The sequence below is a fragment of the Bombus fervidus genome, chromosome 13 (assembly GCF_041682495.2).
Source record: "Bombus fervidus isolate BK054 chromosome 13, iyBomFerv1, whole genome shotgun sequence".
Classification (NCBI taxonomy): domain Eukaryota; kingdom Metazoa; phylum Arthropoda; class Insecta; order Hymenoptera; family Apidae; genus Bombus; species Bombus fervidus.
In genome coordinates, this window is record NC_091529.1 from 5,150,472 (window position 1) to 5,169,199 (window position 18,728).

At 40.8% G+C, this 18,728-nt stretch overlaps 2 protein-coding genes across 5 annotated transcripts in view; one reads left to right on the forward strand and one right to left on the reverse strand.

Moving 5' to 3' along the window:
- The window catches only part of LOC139993810 (uncharacterized), a 179,349-nt gene that overhangs the window by 27,870 nt on the left and 132,751 nt on the right, over positions 1-18,728 (reverse strand). For 3 of the 4 annotated variants that reach the window (XM_072015883.1, XM_072015881.1, XM_072015882.1), the window contains exon 2: positions 17,958-18,043. The exons of the other annotated variant lie outside the window; for it this stretch is intronic. The gene's annotated coding sequence lies outside the window, so the exon portion shown is untranslated. The remainder of the gene's footprint in view (positions 1-17,957; positions 18,044-18,728) is intronic. 4 annotated transcript variants of the gene reach the window in all.
- Hbg2 (alpha-glucosidase) lies at positions 13,358-15,216 on the forward strand. The gene has a single exon (XM_072015205.1). It carries the CDS (start codon positions 13,385-13,387, stop codon positions 15,101-15,103), a length of 1,719 nt encoding a protein of 572 aa, XP_071871306.1. The 5' UTR covers positions 13,358-13,384; the 3' UTR covers positions 15,104-15,216.

An 18,728-nucleotide genomic window follows, 5' to 3' on the forward strand; every position in this document is an offset into this window, starting at 1 on the left:
CGCTCACCGATCGAGTGGACGATACGTTATCGACGGCCAAGTTGTACCACTAAAAAATTGCGAATAATTCATGGCCAAGCTATCGAGTCGACCAGCTGCAAACATCAGAGGCTGAGAATGAAACGAGCATTGTTCTCTGGCAGTCGACTATTTTCTGCTGCTATTTTCATCGCGTCCAATCTCCGTAATTATCGTGCCGGCGATCCATCGATCGATCGATCCTATCGACATCAATTGTTACCGTTAAGCCTGTACGCGCGTGTATCGTTGGATGCTGGCTGGTCCGCTCGACGAGTAGAGACTAGGACAAGCCTAGTTAAATCGATCATCGGCCACTATTTTTTTTTCTCTCTTTTTTTTCGAGCTTTAACCAGCCTACCGAAGGCTGAGTTTCGCCACGTGTAAGTGTCACGCACCATCGGTATCGCTAATTGCGCCAACCATTAAGGATTCTCCAACTTGAACAATAAATGGTCGTTACGAGTTCTGGGCTACGCCGCGCCGTTGTATAAAGCGCACTTCATCACGGGGGAGGCTTCTTCTCTTTTATCGCAAATTAATTAATCCCAGACAGTTTTCATTAAAACTGCGGGAGACGCGGAGGCCTGCTTTGCGGGATCCGCCTCGAAAGCATTGCTCGCTCCCCTCGCCATCTCGCTCCTGCCTCCTTAGGTTAGTGTTTCCGCAGGATTCGATTAATTTCTTCGGTGCCTGTAGTTGACTCGCAGAGAACCCGACTACTGCACGTGTATCGTGTCGTACTCATATCATCCGTCTCTTTTATTTCTATTCTACCGCGTATCGACGAATTACTTTTTTTTTACAGTTCCTTTTGTTCCTGTATTTGCAAGCTAATAACTTTTTTGGATACTCTTTCTCTCTTTTACATTCTTTTTTTTTTATTATCTTTTGTAGGGTTGAAAGAGCCGTTTCAAAATGTTTTATGAAATGCGTACAATAGACGCATAAGTTTTCTATGGTCAACGTTCAAACGTTAGGTTGTTTGGAAAATTGGTAGCATTTTTGACAATAAACACGCGTATTCTACGTCAAATTTCTATTCGTATATTTCGATACTAAACTTTTGGACAAATATTGTTTCTCGTACGAAGAAGAAGCCGGAATCGATCGATTATTAAGATTTTGTTCTCTGGTAGAAAAGATACGACTGTTTCTGATTACATTGGACGAATCTGTGAATCTGAAAATCTACATAGAAGTTACATTGTTTAGTGCAAATATGTTAGAAACATAACATTTGTGATCTCTGTGAAATATGGATATATACGGAGTAGATACTGTGTAGTTTCTATACACATTTTCGGATTTGTTTCAAACTTTATCAATATAAATTCGATAATCGAAATTAGCCTTATACAAGATAGCCTCGTTACAATGGCAATTTCGAAATATTTCACGACACAGATAAATAAATCATTGGAAATGTTTCTCTCTGAAAACATTGCTCGTCCCGTGTTTTATTTGTTGGTTTACCAATTTTGACATCGAACGTTTCATTAATAAACGTTTGTCTCATAAATTTAGCAGATTTCATAGCGATTAATCGGATATGTCCGGCAACATATGGATAACGCGTTGCATATTTTATTAAGCATTGTGTATGCATTTATATTTCCGCTTCATTCTCGGTATTAAACATGTATTACCCTATTTATCAAAGTTTACCGACTATTTAATCAATATTGTGAATCAATTCGTAACAATGGCGAACGGATATTCCGGTTATAAAAACGAATGGAACGCCGTTCGAGGAAATATCGCAGCGTGCTAACTTTTTAATACGGTTCTCTTAACTTTCGCTCGTTATCTCTTATCATCAGCGAGTGATCTATGTATATTGTTCTAGGTTTCCCTAGCACAAAACTAAATACTACAGCAACAACGTGTTAAATTCTCGTTAATCAGGTGCTAATTACTCGGAAAGACTTTTTAGAAAATTCAATTTAAACAAGATTCTCGGTTGTTATTTTTGAAACGTGGCTTCAGAAAGCTAGCGAGCTCGCGTTTTTACTCAGCCCCCCCCCCGAGGCCAAAGTTAACAGAGGAGTTTCATCGAAAAAAGGAAAATCCATGAAAGCAGCTGATTCTTTGCTCGGATCGAGTTAAAGGAATGTTTGCGTGTTAACAACAACTACTTCTTGATCACACAACTTTATCTATCTTGCGAAGCCCTCTGATCTCCGTCGTCGACAGTAGTTTGCCTTCGGAAACCGCTAGCCGGAAAGGGTAGAAGAATGAAAATCGCGCGGCAAGCTTTTTCCGCGAATCCGATTCCGAACTTCGGACTCTCGAGAGGTTTCTGTTCAAACGTTTCACGAAGACGAACGAATCAGCGAAGAAAAGGAAGACAGCTCAAGCAGAAGCACCTCGAGTATTTTTCCAACTCTTTTTCCTGCTTCTGGTAAAGATTGTGAGGAAACGCAATCGTGTTGCTTTTGACGTTAACCGTGCTCGTTTCTCAAACATTCAATCGAATTTCCTTTGATTCGATTAAGGAGATCGCAAAGTATATTTAGCTGAGAATGTATACGGATATCTTGCAGTAGAATCGGTTAGAAACGTTCGTTTATCGAAACTGTGATTCAGAAATATAATTGGAAATTTGTTAACAAGAGACACGAATTCTAAAGAACTTAGTAACGCGAAGTCTAAAACTTACGATTCTTATTTTTTCCTTTTTTCACGTGAAACTAATTTTTTCTCATTCCCCTTTGGCCGCAAAGTTATCGCCGTGTAACGACCCGGCTCGGATAATCGATCGCGATTTTCTTTCACGCGGAAACTTCAACCGCGTCTGAACGTTTATGCAAATCGTCTGCAGCCTTTAAAAGGCCGAAATTAGGTTAGCCTCGTGGTGATCTAACGATTCCGCCGTCACGAAACCCTCGCTCCTTATTTCTCTACGTCGTAAACTCATTTGGGTTAAACGGATTTTCATGGAAGCCTCTAGCACACGCCGTGCTTTCCACCATTGTAATAAAGAACCATACCTTTTTTTTTAAATATTTTAAGGTATCAAGTTTATCCACGATAGATGCGAAGACCACAGACAAAGTACATCACATTTCTGCTTTTTCTTACAAGGGAGTAATTTTAAAACGAAGAAGATACTCTTCGTTGGCATTTCTGTGTCTTTTAATATTCTTGGTTTTTTAAATACAACCTTCTGAATTTATTATCATCTTTTTTTTTTGCTTTTCATACATTGTTTCCTTTTCCAACTGTAGCGACACATGATTCAATCTCATATTGTTGTGCCTTGGAGTGTCAACGTTGTTTTGGCTTCTTAGATTCAAAGGTAAACAAACTCCGGACAAAATATTATCGCTGTTATTTGTAATTGTCAACCGGAGTTACATTCGAATTTTTTATAATACCACGGGTCGATACAAATAGAGGAACGTGCTCTTTAGGACAATCATTATAGCGAGTTATTGTTGAAGTGATCATCGCTTCTAAGAAAACTCTACATCTGTTCTTTAGTTTTCTCAAGCACTGAAGCCATCGACAGCGCATAAACAAAAAATGTCGAAGGCAAACCATAAACTGTACACAGGCAACGTTGGCTTCAAGGTTTTTCAGTCATAAGGTAACAGTGCTAGCGTGCGGATCTGAATCAGCTCAATTATATTCCGAACTTTGTATTTACACTTTAGTATTCAAAAAATATATATTTTCTACCTTACAATTTATTCACGTGTTCCTTTGTATTCACATACGTCTAATAACCTCAGCTCAGTCGAATAACGAGCGTAGTATTGAACAGTAGCATTGAGCGTGTATTTTAATATACACTGACTATTACAATTTTAACATTCGTCTCTTTAATAAACCAACACGTCTAATAAACCACCTCGAAACTATAATACACGAAACGCTTCTTTCCACAATTTAGTATTATAATGAGAAAAGTGTACGAAAATGGAATTATCACGCGCATTTCCCGCGATTTTCCCATGTAATTTAAGCGCTATGTACGTAATCGTGACTCGATGGAAATCGAACGAAACACAAGTGTTTGAGGTATGTGGATCAGAGAATGACAGTATCGAGGTTGGAACTTGCTCGTATTCCCAGTGGCGGTTGAAAACGGTACGCGAAACTGAAACTACGTGGGTACACGTATTATTGCATTTGAAACTATGCCGTGTTCGTGAAAGATATTTTCGTAATAACAAGACGACAGTTGCAGTTAGTATCTCGATTCGTACACTGGAGGCTGGCTAAGCGTCGCCGTTTGCTACAGGTTGCCAGTAGCGTTCCAACGATGATAGCGTGTAATTAGAACACTAACTCGCGAATTCCTTTATTAGAATCGTTGTCTAACGACACAAGCGTAGCAAATGATTGTACGATTTTATCGAAAACCGACGTGAAACGCGCATTGCATAGAAGGTAAACGATTTCGAATAATCTACATTGCTTCCGATAATTTTCCTCTATATTCGTAACGAAGTCAACTCCTAGTATTTGTCTCTCATTTTAGAAGCGAAGTGAAACAAATGAAAGAGCTAAAAGCGAAAGACAGAGAGGAAGAGATTAAATTAGAGTCGAAGAAGGAAGCAAAAGTAAAGGCTTTAATTTCGAGTCGACAGGAAAAAAATATAATTGCTAACGATCCACGTTTGGCTGGCTGTTAACAAACGTTCCTCGGTATGCGCTGTTTCGCAATCAACAGCTTGGAGTAGCGTAGAACGGTTCAAATCGAGCACGCCTCGTTAACCATTTTCGGTTTTTGCCTTCTACCCGAATGAATCGAGCATCGAGCATCTTTCGAGGACGATGCCAACGACCTAACCGGAGCCAGAATCGGTAGCCGGTCCGACGTAATTGCCCTTGCTTCGAACTGCTTTGTTCTCTCTAATCGGCATTAACATTGCCTTGATGTTCGTCAATCTGACGGATAGACGGTGAATTCCGTTTGACGCACCTACTGTTGGAATGCGAGCCCCCAACAGTTTGGAATCCGGCCATTTTACGCTACAATAGTAATCGCAAGCTCGATCGTGACATCAGACGGTCACCATAGCTCACCGGATCACGATCCTGACAGCTTACGTTCAACGATGCTTCCGATAAATTTGCTAATCGGATAATGAAATTGATTAAGATTCGATCGAAGACTATCTACGAGAGAAAGTTCTGGTAATTCCATGATCGTCATTGATTTGTAACTTGAAATGGAATTATCTATCATGCTAGATTAGATGGAAAGTTTCCTTGTTTTTGTTTTTCGAAAAAAAAGAAATCGATTTTTCTCGATACTTCTGTGCATAGTGACAAATGCGTCATGATAATTTTCTGTTCTTGGCCAGACAAAAAGTTTTACAGATGCCTTTAACATGATTTATCGATTCATACTATCAGTACATTCAAGTAATCGTTTAGTCATTTTTGCAGTCATTGTTTTCTATCGAGTACCATTTATTGTAAATCCTCGACTAAGATAGTAAATGTACAAACAAAACATCTCGTCAGATTTTTGCAGTTAAGCTAATGGATAAAAATATTTGTTGTTCTATAGCAAGCTTACGATCAATAGTTATACTATAACAGATAACGTTTAATCTAACGTAAATAAGCTTAATCTCTACAATGTAAGATAACTAAGTCGCCATATCTTTTTGTTTTTTATTAAATATCGCGTTACAAAGTTAAGATTCAAGGAAGGAGCCACTCATTCGAGTGATAACATTTTTTCGTTCCAAGGAAATCCAGAAGCGAAATGTTCGATCCTTGGAACGCTTGAGCGGAACGACCGGCAAACGTACGTACGAGTGGAAGGTTTGCATGAAAACGGAAGATCGGTTTCTGAGAACGTTCAGCCGCGACGAGTTTCGTTCGACTACGGTAAAAATCTCTTTTGCAAGATAGAAGGAAAAGGGGAGAGAAGCGTTCACGGAGTTGCTAGGCGAGGTTGTCGAGCAGCAGAAGTGCGTGAACAGCGTAGACCTGGATTCAAGTGGTGTCGAGGCAGTGCGTTTTAATTATGGCCAGCCTGCTTTTCTAACCTTCGTCAAGCACGTCGTGCTATTAGACCCGAGATTATTCCTACTAATTATCTTAATTACGCGTGCCTGTAAACGGCACAGCTAAGCTAAAACCGACGACCGCGTATAATTTGGCAATTTCGAGTTGAATAAAAGCCACAGTACGAGATAAACACGCAATTTTTCCCCTCCCTATGTACACTCCTTTTTTATAAATTTTACGACGCTCATAGAAGGTCAGGTAACCGTCAACCGTTACGAGGAGAATACTTGCTAGAATCTCTATGAATTATTATGGTAACTGTAATTTTATGTGAATTAAGAGAGCGAGAGGTTGCATGAACTTCGATAAGCGAAGGGTCCATAGATTCAATGTTATAATACAAATTTTTATCACCAATGAGATTTTATTATCTTTTGCTCGTATTGTATTTCAAATCTATTGCTACTTGCAGCACTTAGCATGGCTGTACCTTTTATGATGGGAGAATGAAAGTTTTCGAAAGGAACGATACGTTTTAATTTATATGATATTTCACTAGCCATAAGTCAAGTAAAACGACAAGAGCCTAAAGTTTCAACGTTGAGTTACAAGCCACTAAGCTCGTAGTAGATAAGATTTTACTTCGATATTACTTTTCCTGCGTTATAACGGCGCTGCAATGCAAGAAGTTTCTTAATTACGCGTTTCTCGGACCCCGTGTGATCTATTCACGGCTACAAGATATAGTATTTTAAAGCGGTGTATATTGCCACCCCGTTGACCATTTTCACGTTAAATACACACTGTCGATGTCGATTTTAATAGGACATTAGCCAAAGTGGATTAAATTTATCGCGTTGAATATGCCGCGCGCATGGCTTCATATTCCACTTTCGTTATTCTCGTGTCATTTATTCCGATATAAAAATACTGGAAAAAATTTGAGAATTTCGTATTTCAATCTTTTTTGTTGGTTTCATATTTGAAATAGAAGTACTTTGAATGTAAAAGTACGTATAATGCTCATTCCAGGAATACAGGCGCGTTAAAATTCTCCGATATTAACGGGATATCGATCCAAGAACGGTTGCCAAGCATCGAATATCGTCGTAAACGGTGAATAAAATTTTCCCCTATTTACAAAGCTCCGATCAATCGATCGTCGACCAAGTCAGCCGAAATTTTGTCGCGAAAAATCGATATATCACGATCTCCGTGACGCTCGAGTTTCCGGGGACGCGAAACTCAACTCGGGGATCGACGAAACAACGTTTTATCTCGCAGAATATCTCACCCCGTTTTCGGCGAGCGATCGTGCTCGTCATTCAGACGCACTTCCACCCCCTTGAATAAGCGGCAGGCTGCGTTGCACCATCCCTCGAGCATCGTGCAGCATTTTTCATCGGTAGCTTATAAATATCTTCGTCTTTCCGTGGTTCCTTCCTCGTTTCTCTAGCCGTGCTTAGCTACAAAGAAATTGACGGTCGAGACGAAGCTCTCCGTATCATCCGATGATATACCGTGATGCATGCAAGGTATTTTTCAATCGTGTCGATTGTACGATTTCTACTCGTCAGTAGTTGAGAATTATCGCTTGAAATGTGAATTTAAAGTTTAATCTCTCGTTCAGAGAAACGAGTTTCATTGAAAGAGAGGAAAGTGTCGGATAGCCGTGTCTTCTACTTTAATTTTAATGAGTTAGCGAGAAATAAATATGCATAATGTCTTTTTTCCTTGTCCTTTGCTAGACGTCTAGCAACTTTATTATTCACAGAGTCGCCCAATTTTCACGTCAATTGTTTACTGTCAACTATTCAATCTTAAAGAAACGTCACCTACGTATATTTGCTCGACGGCTTGACACGGATACATTTTTTACTCACCGTTAATGAACAGTTTTAATTGGAACAGCCATTTTACTGTACATCATTCGCGAAGTGGTACGCGCGTACGACCACTACGAATTGCACCGGTAGCTGCACCGACGGCTGTCGAAATGGTCGAAAAAAAAAGGAAACAGTGGCAGTTCGGTAATTTTGCTTGACTTTGTTATTAGAACGACCTCGCGTTCGAATATTTTCGCTATCTACCGATTAATTTTTCGAACTGCTGACATTTCTATTCCCGGTTCGCGCGAGATTCTATCACGGCCGTATTTAATTTTATATCTAGCAGCTGTACCTACAAAACTGGCCGCGGCAATTTCCATTTGAGAGGCGGTGCGGCCTTTAGAGACAGTTTTTAGTCGAAAATATGAATTGCAAAACTTATATATACATTGGACCGCGTCGAACGCGCTGGCGAGCCACTGTGGAAATTGGACTTTTCGAGATTGCGAGTCTCCTGCTCAAGGAATATCCATGAAAAATTCCTCGGCGCGCAGATACATCGGAAAAAGCATTCGATTCTTGTCAATCGAATCTAATTCACTTTTCCATCGTCCTTAATTAAATCCTAGCCTGGTGGATATCAGAGCGAAGGAGAACAATCGGGGAAGATTGACGCCGGCAACTTTACAATCGTTTCGAACCGTTTTCTTTTGTCGCTCTTTACATTTCAATTTCCACCGCTCGGAGCAATTTTTCCTATTCTCGTCTAACTTCGGACAGCGTACGCGAAGTTTGTTCGCCGAAACACCAAGCGTCCGGAAGGCAGCAAAAAGAGCAAGGGGCAGAATTGAAACACACGAGAGCGAAGAAGGATTCGGGACGTGGGAGTGCATAAAGGTTGGCAATCTTCACAGTTTTACCGAGAAACCGCCACCAACGTTATTCAGGAATTACAGTGGACGCGCCTTGTTCCGACCGTAGCCACTTTCCTGGCACAATGTTACGTCTAAGCTAGAGACGCCTTTGTCCGGGCGAATTCTTCACAGCTAACGAAAACCCTTCAGCGTAGCCGACCATCGTGCTCCCATCTCATTTTCCTCGCATGAGATTCTGCTGCAGCCCCAACTCACGGCTTGTCTGACTCCACGACCCGGTGTAATGAGCTGCCAGACATTGCTTCAGACTCACTTAAAACCGACGAAATATCTCAGAACAACGACTACCAACTGTCCCTCACAAGATACAGACACGGAGCTGACCTCTCTGGTTTCAATGAAATGTAATGTACATGCTGCTACGCACCAGTCCTGATGAAACAACGGGGTTTAATGAAAGAGAAAAAAGTTATTCGCGTAAGGGTGGTGTTTCGAACCCATGTGCTGCAGCAATAAATGACAAATTCCAGGCAACGATCGGCGAGGGCTATAATTTATATTTATTAAAATAATTCATTGTTTCTATTATTCTAATGCGAATAACGAATGGCGATTTGTTCGCACAGTCCAATTTCAATGTTTGTTACTAAACATAACGGGACAATGATCACGAACGTGAAATTAAATTTTTCCATTTTCACAGGGCATATATGACATATTGCGTACTCGCGTATGTCGCGACAATTATTCGAAGAACGTGCTTTCATTTAATTTCATGGTATTCCAACTATGTTGATTTACCGGATGGACTGTTGCGTACTGAAAATTTAATTAGAATCGCATTGCCTGGTCGCGTGTTGTGCTTTCGATAATAATGCATGCGCGGGTTAATTAATTTGCAGTCCCGAATGCGCGACTGTTTAGCATTACGTGTGTAACGACGCTTTCCCCTGTGCCCGAGTTCCAGCTATTCTCTTTCGTCCCCGGCAATTTGTTCAATGCCTATCGGAAAGTACAATGCGTTTTACGCGTTCCACGAACCAAAGAAATAAAAATTCATTTGAAAAATACGTGTACAGTTTTTGGAAAAAGAAATCTATTTTAATATACTTATTACATTTATATCTGTTATCTCTCTGTTTTTTTTTTTTTTTTTTTTTTTTTTAACGGAACCGATATAGTGTTGGTTATTAATTTTCATTTATATGATTTATCAAATGACCCGCTCAAAAGCCATACTGATCAACTCCATAGATGGAAAAATAGAGGAACGCGATGGCGTTTCGAATATTTTTTAACGTTTACTTAAAAATTGTGCAATTATTTATATCATCTATACGAATAGCTTGTGAAAATAAATTAGTTGTCGTTTTAAAAGCCTTACGAAAAGATAAATATAAATAAATGCGAAATAATAGATAAATATTACTTGAAAATCATATTTTAATTTCAATATATTCTTTATATTTATATATATACTATATATATACTATATTACGTATATACCTTCCTGTTTTTTTTTTTTTTTTAACAAATATAATATAGTATTGATTATTAGTTTTCGTTATATGATCTTTGAGATAACAATGGACGAATCTTGGTGCGTATGTTCATTGAAAAATGCTGGTCTACGTCGAATGAAAGTCGAGTTGCAAAAGGTGGATGCAGGAAGGAGAAGGAGAGGATTATCCCTGAAAAGAGTTGTGAGACAAAGTCCTATGGAGTAGCGAGCTACAACCGCGAACGAGGGCTAATAACCTAGGAAGTTAATTACGGCCGTAAACTGCAAGGGGGTTGTTTGACTATCCCTTCGTAGCAAGGGTGGCTGACATAACGTGGCCTCGTTATAACAGAGCCGCGCTAATCCCTCGTCTCGCATTGCCCTTTCGAAGCGATCGCACATCGTGAAAAACACCCTCTCACCCTGCGTGCCGCAAATCTATGGAAATTAACTCGAAACCCCGACTTAACCTACGGCTAACCGCGCGCTAACGCCTGCAACTCTTTCTCATAATTATTTTCCACGTTCAAACTTTATTTTGTGATCTGATTCTTTAATGCATTTACCTTCTAAGTTCGTAAATTCGATCGGAGGTTAAAGCTCCGATCGAACCAAATAATTTGAGATGTTTTTATCAAACATAAGGATTCGCTGAGGAACGTGTATCAATTCTAGCATAAGCTTAGTTACAATTTATTTCTAACTTATATTCTCAAAGCTTTGATGGTATCAGACATCGTTAATTACGAGTATTAAATAAAAATTAACGCGTACGAACTTCACTGCGGATAGATCAACGGATGATTCTACTTAAAGCTTTAGTTTAGTAGGTGATTATAAAGCTCTCACAGAGAATACTACTTACCGCAATTATTTTGTCCTACAGGAATAATTGCAGGGATGGAAAAATGGCTACAAAGTTTGGTATAGTTATTTCTATGGTAAATAATGAAACGACTGCGATTAAAACGCGGTCCGAAAAAAGTAGAACATGGTACTGAAGAGACTGATAACTACGAGGGAAGAACGAATGTTTACAGTATGAATAATTCATTGTTTCGGTGAAATTGCCCCCGGCACCGGTATGAACAATGAATGAATGCAGTTCGCAATAAGCCAAGAAGAAAATTACACGCAGAAATAATGCTATGGCGAAACTTTGTTCCTGTGGCGTGGTGCCGGTTCTACACGAGTACCATGTTAGTCCTTGCTTGTTGCGAAATCTACGGGCATGTATCTTCCAGCGTAAATCACGAGCAGAAGTATTGCATTCAGCCATTATTACTGAGAATTTGTTCTATCCGCGTTATTAAACGACAGAGAACCATCGTAATCTCAAGCATTAATTAAGCTTAAACGAAAGTTCTAATTAAACGAAGAAAACTTTCTTGTTTACCAAGTATAGTACGCCTCCTTGTGTACCAGCTATTCGTCATTTTTCTTTCGTCTCTGGCGTTTGCCTGGAAGAAATCTACATATAGATGTCTGATAATGGAAAAAGATCACTTTTCTGACAAAAATCGGATACTGGACCGTGGTTCCGGAATCGACGCGGACCATGTTCTATTTCAGCGGTGTATCGTTGCCTGCGTACCACCAAAACAATGCGTGTCAGAGAACATTTTTGCGACCGATCCGGAAAACGTTTCCTTTATCCGTGGCGCGCGAGCCGGATTGATCGGTGAAAAAAATAGGCTGTGACTCGCTTTTTTCCCCTAGCTGGACAGCGATATCATTCAAATTTGATGAATATTGACAGTCGGTAGGCGCTCTGGTTGATTATCTTTATGCGCGGTTTGTTTTACAAACCAACGTTGCTAATGGCGTGCGTGCACACCAGAAACCGATTGAAAATTTCAGCGTTATCGAAGTTTGAAATTTTGATAAATCGTTTCGAATTCATTGCGTGGGTCCAAAAAGGAAACTAGGTCACATCGCACTTTAACCGTCAAAAAGAGAAAAAGAAAAAATTTGATAAAACCCTGTCAATTCCTCGATTGACTTTCGTCCGACTCTTTATTCCCCCGTGAATAATACCGATGGCTGATTCAGTTGCTTTTCTTTTCTTCTCAATTATGAAGAATTGTTATCAAGGGTACCCGTTATAAAAATTCTGTTTCCAATACGATGTATGGAAATAGCTTGCACATAGAGCTTTCAATCTATTGTGGCGTGCTACATTTTATAGAATGTTGTGTCATTCTTTCTTCGTTACGCGTTCTTCTCGTTGAGTATTTCTATTTGAAGTTGAAACTAACATTGTTCGCTAATAAATTGTACTCCTCTTTTTCATCGAAATAACGCGATTTCGATTACCTGTTTTGATATATACCCGTATCGGTTCGATATCGCGGTTTAGAAATTGTTCAATTTAACAAATATAATCTTTTATCATTTGTATAGATTCTTTAATTAATTAACATTGAGTTAATGATAGCAATTAGAACAGGATCGTGGTATTTGGAAATTTTACAAGTATCACGCATTTTCGCGTCGTTAATAATCGATTCCCTACAGATACAAAAAAAGGGAGAAGATTGCAGTGACGCAGATAAATGGCGAATTTATTCGCGACGGTGGATCTCGGGCCTTAAATTGGTCTCGGTAAAAGGAAAGTAAGAAACTGATCTGCTAGAGCGTAGCTGGCCGTATAATTAGGCGGGACACGACAGAAACGAAATCGGCACGCATAAACGCGTGAAGCACGCGAGGCCGTGTGGTTCTAGGTGTTTATCGTCTTTCGAGTGGCTTGGCACTTCGAGGAATCTTATCGTGAGTTACATTCCGTGCGTGTACTCCACTCATTGAAAAAACTTACGATTTTTCACGATAAGAAATCGAAGCTTCGATGTGTTCTTCAATGAAAGGAAGCTATCGAGTGTGAAAAAATGTTTGAAGGTATAAGAAAGTATAGAAAACAATTTCGATATGGAAAGTTTCTTTCTCAGGAAAAATCAGAAGGCAAAAGAATAAATTGATACAGGGTCTATGATAAAAGTCAAGTATCTAACTATCTTCTCGTTATCGTTGACAGCTACTCGAAATGGTATTATCTTTGATTAATTGAATAAAAACGATTTAAGAATAACGATTTCAGATAATCGTAATGTACAAGTAAATAGATGATTAATATCGCCGCGTACTATAAAAAGCCGTTCGTGTTCCTCTTGATTCAATAGTTCATCATGTTTCGACTAACGATTACAACGTGTTTCTTATTGTTCGCGCTAAGCGCGGCAGTAGACGTGAACTGGTACAAGAATGCCATCGTGTACCAAATCTACCCGAGGAGTTTCAAAGACAGCAACGGAGATGGTATCGGCGATTTGAACGGTATTACCAGCAAACTAGAGCATATTAAAGACATCGGTGCCACTGCTCTCTGGCTATCACCAATTTATAAGAGTCCACAAGTTGATTTCGGCTATGACATCTCCAACTTTACCGACGTCGATCCCACTTACGGAACTCTAGCAGATTTCGACAAACTGGTAGCCAAGGCCAAGTCCCTCGGTCTCAAGGTGATCCTGGATTTCGTGCCTAATCATAGTTCTCCCGAGCATCCCTGGTTCAAGAAGAGTGTTCAAAAGGTTAAGCCATACGACGAGTACTACGTCTGGCGCGACGCCAAGATCGTCAACGGAACCAGACAACCGCCAAACAACTGGTTAAGTAACTTTGGAGGCTCGGCTTGGGAATGGAACGACGTCCGCAAGCAATACTATTTGCATCAGTTCGCTGCAGGTCAACCAGACTTGAACTACCGCAACAAAGATTTGGATCAAGAGATAAAGGATGTGTTCACATTCTGGATGAACCGTGGGGTCGATGGTTTCCGCATTGACGCCATCAATTTCATGTTCGAGGATGTCAATTTTAGGGATGAACCGAGCGCAAACAGAACCGATATCCCTAGTGACGATTACGACAGTCTGATTCATATTTACACGTTAGATCAGAACGAAACCTACAACACGCTCAGCAGCTGGAGAAAGTTGATGAACGACCACTCCAACCGTACCAATGCCGATCCTAGGCTAATTCTCACGGAAGCATACACCAATCACGAACGAACCATCAAATACTACAGCTCTGGCTCCAATGTTCCCTTCAACTTTATGTTCATCATGGACTTGAACAACAGATCTACCGCGGCCGACTACAAAAATCTGATAGATAAGTGGGTGAACACCGTGCCGAGTGGCAGCGTGCCGAATTGGGTCGTGGGCAACCACGATAACCATCGTGTGGCATCCAGATTCGGCACTGGACGAGCTAATATGATTATCCAGATGGCGATGATTTTACCTGGTATAGCGGTTATTTATAACGGAGACGAAATCGGAATGATAGACAGACCATTCACGTACAACGAGACTGTCGACCCAGCCGGTTGCAACGCTGGCCCTACAAGATACTTCGTGAAATCCAGAGATCCAGAAAGGACACCGTTCCAATGGGACAATAGCACCAGCGCTGGATTCTCCAATAGTACGAAAACCTGGTTGCCTGTGCATCCCAATTATAAGACCCTGAACCTGCAAGCTGAGAAGGAAGCAACTAGCTCCCCATACAAGCTGTTCAAACAGTTAATGAACATAAAGAAACGACCAGTAATCGCAAGCGGCTCCTTAAACGTAGCAGTATTGGATAAGCAAGTTTTGGGTATTACTCGTACTCTAGGAAGCGAAACTGTAATCGTTATGCTCAATTTCGGCAGTGAACCTGTCACTGTAAATGCTAGAGCTTCCTTGCCAGTTCCTCCTGCCTTGGTACTTCATGCTATCAATATCGATTCCCATCTTCGTCCAGGTACCATGGTTTTCACCAATTCGATAACCGTTCCCGCATCTGCTTCCGTCATGTATACCTCTCCTAATATATATCGTTCCATGAATGAATAATTTTAATTTTGCATTTCTTTACGGGTTTTAGCAACGTTGAAGAATCATCTGTACTATGTTATTAATGTATTGAAGATCAATTTTTAATAAACCTTATTGTATTTACTTCGTTTTTATGGTTGTAATTTTTTAATCGTACAGTTCCATTTAAAACTGTTTCGGTATTATTTTCCAGAAATTTTTCCATCTCTACGTAGAATTATTCGCCGATAAACCTCGGTTCGAAGTAGACAATAAACTTCCGACGCTTCCCTGCAGCTTTTATGAAAATTTAACGAACCTCCAGCATCACAAGTAGCGAACTTCCATAATTATTTGCGCCAGAAATGGCAAAACTACGCGAATATTAAATGCAAAATCCTGTTAACAAGATCACGACTGTTTAAAACAAAGTGGTTAATTGTACATTACAATTTTTATCGCATCGCACCGTCGCTGTTGTACGCTCGTCCCGATTAAAAAGCTCAATCTCCGCTCGCGCGTGCAATATCAAGCCTCGCGATTTTTCCCTGCTGAGGCATTCCAATGAATAAATCAATGACTACATTTTTAAAACGTGACGAATTACGTTGGTTTCGTATCGTCAGTGAATCGCAAATTTCGCTGCATTTTAAACGACAGCCCTTAACGGGGAGAAAAGTCGTTAAAGTATAAATTTAGAATCGACCGCGAACTAAATCAAGGTATCCAATAAAAATAATTAATTAGAAACGCAGCTGATGGCGAGTATTTCCAGTCGAATTTTCCACGCCGTAAATTATGGATGAATCAGACGCGGTTAAAATAGACTTTCTCTGTTCTCTTTTCTTTCACCGATTTCCTCAGCTACGAAGAAAAAGCATCGCGGCTGTCGATCCATAGCTCGTTAATTAATTGTCCATTTACGGATTTAATGTGATTGCATTATTTAGCGCGGCAGAACTCGTTCATGAATTTTCGAATATTCATAGAATAATTACATCGTGGCGCTCTCAAGCCGCGGGAAGAGACGATCACGGTAGAGATTTTATCTCTATTCCGTGGTAATGTACCAATTAAAAGTACCGCGATACCTGGAATTCGCAGGATTCCATAGGACGAAAAAGGAAAAAAATTAGTTCGCCAACTTGGTCCGTTAATTCCTAGCATAATCCGAAGTTCTTTCGGTTATTCCTTGAGAAGCAGTTTCCTTCACTTCCGGAAATCGTTATCTTCGAACGTTTCTTCCTTTGAGCGTTCGCCTTCTGTCAGATTTCATAGTCAAACCCTTGACTCGTTAAATGCACCGTTTTCAGGTAGTTAATGACGTTAGCAGGGTAGAATAAACCATTGAAATAAGTCGTGTCGCGTGAATCGCAGCTAACAACCTTGGTAACAACAGACTCAATTCCTAGAAATATTCTGTCAAGTTGGTAGAGAGAAAGTGGAGAGCATTGTTTGGTCGTTCTCTGGAAGACGTAGCGAGTAAGAGGGGATGGGCGTGAGGGGTGGTGAGAGGCAGCATACCGTTGGAGGCCGTATACGCATACGAGTGCCTGAGTGGAAATTCTCAAGTTTTCATGCAGACAGCCTCCAGTGTGCACCACCGCGGCGCTGCACCAATCACGTTGAGTGCACATTCTTCAACCTATCCTCCTGTCTCTTGTTCCCGTTATTTCTCTTCCTCTTTCAGACGTCGCCGAGACACTTGGAAAAGGTGCGCCCTCGCGCACACCATCGACTTCATTTGTATACACACGTTGTATGTATTCGCAACGTGCTTTCACATCCCGTCGAGAATCGACGTAGACATCTTTTTCTCTTCTCTGATCTTTCTCTCTTTCTTTCCCTCCGGCCTCTGTTCTTCCGGCATACGAATTAAGCCGCCACTTCTCCACGATAGGATCAATCATCGGTGGTTTGTTTCTCTCTGCCCTCTCAGGATATGAAGAACAGTTGACGCGATAAATGATAAGGCGCGGTCGACCGATCTCCGAGTATTCCATTTACGTTTCTGTCATGCCTCGTTCAATAGACCGTGCCTGATATGGTGAACGAGAAGTTTGTCCTATTTTGATATTAACACGTGCATCGAGCATCCAATTTTCGTTATCTACGATGCTGCCTGCATTCGTATTGTCACGAAAACAATTACTCGTCGGTATAACGAAGAAAACGACGTTGATAACGACAAATTTAATCAGTTTTCATCACTGGTCGTGAGGCAAAGTCATACCTCCACCCGTTGACGGAGTACCGAATAAGAAAGTCCTCGATTTTCGTGGAAGCACGCGAGCTATATTAAAACACTTCCCGACAAAATTTCATTCCCGGCTAGGTTGCATCGTAGTCATCGCTGGCGTTCCAGCGTGCGCCCAGCAATCTGTACCAAATATTTTGACGACGAACATCCTAGAACTCTCATCTTATTTGCCGCGCGGTAACTCACAGGCTCTTAATTAATTCGCGACCTCCTGCTGGGCTCCCTACTCCCTCGTCTTCCGGCGACGTCCTTCTCTCTTTGCAGTCGCTTTCGACGCCTGTTTCCTTCCTTTCGATCCACGGACCGTGAATTTTCGCGCACAACTCAGGTCGCCGTTTCAAAGGATTGTCCTGCGATGCAATGCAAAGAAGGGAAAGAGAAAGAAGGACGTTGCATAGCGAAGGATTGCGTACGTTTCACAAGTGTCACGTGAGAATCACGCGATCACCGAGGTCTCCGCGTGTTCTTTAATTAATCCGTTAGGGAAGAGAATCGAATTTCGTGAGCGACGTCGCCGTCGTAACCCTCGGCTACGGTTATCGGACGACGAACGTTGCCTCGTTAGCATAAGAGAGGCTGCATTATCATAAAATCGAAACACGTAACGAGCGAACTAAAAATAGTCAAACTCACCCCTGCTCGTCGCCTGAATTCTATTCGGGGGTGACTATCCTTGACTGGTTGAACGAGCCTCGTTGCCTGATGCAAAGTCGATGTACCTGGAACGTTAACGTAACGTATAAGCTCAAGATATTCTCTTGCTCTTTAAATACCAAAAAAAAAAAAAAACGAATTACGGTAGACATTGATTTAATAAGACATTAAAAAATTTACAATTAATATTTCCATACTTGGCATACTATATATTACACGGAACATACAATAAACGATAAATGTATTTCTTTTCGATCAAACTGATGTTACATTTCAGTGTTTTACGTCATCTTCGTGAAACCATTCAGGAAAACGTACTTCTATTATTATCGATCAATAAAAGATAATCATTACTTAGGTTAGGATAAACCGAAAGGAATCAGTTTCGAAAGGCTGAAGATTACGTTGTTTTTGTGTCACTCTGTACTACACGTACTTCACCGTCCCGCTTTAAACGGGAATTTTCAATCAGCGTAGAATGCATCAGGACGATTATGGGGAGGAGCACGTGCTTCAGTGCGTTTCCAAGGATTCAGAGACGCCTTGCTCACGATTCAGCGATAAGCTATCGTTCCATCGGTAAATAGCGAACAGGGATCCCGATTGTTCTCCCCTGTTTGCCGGCGTGTGAAATGTCCCCCGTGAGAGCGTCGATCGAGTGTATTGGTTTTCCCGATCGCGACCGGGGGCAGGTCATCCTATATTGACCGGCGGATTTTATACTCGGCTCGAATCCAATTATCCTGAATA

Coding starts and splice junctions, on each gene's coding strand:
- Hbg2 (XM_072015205.1), top strand. CDS start 13,385: ATGTTTCGACTAACGATTACAACGTGTTTCTTATTGTTCGCGCTAAGC.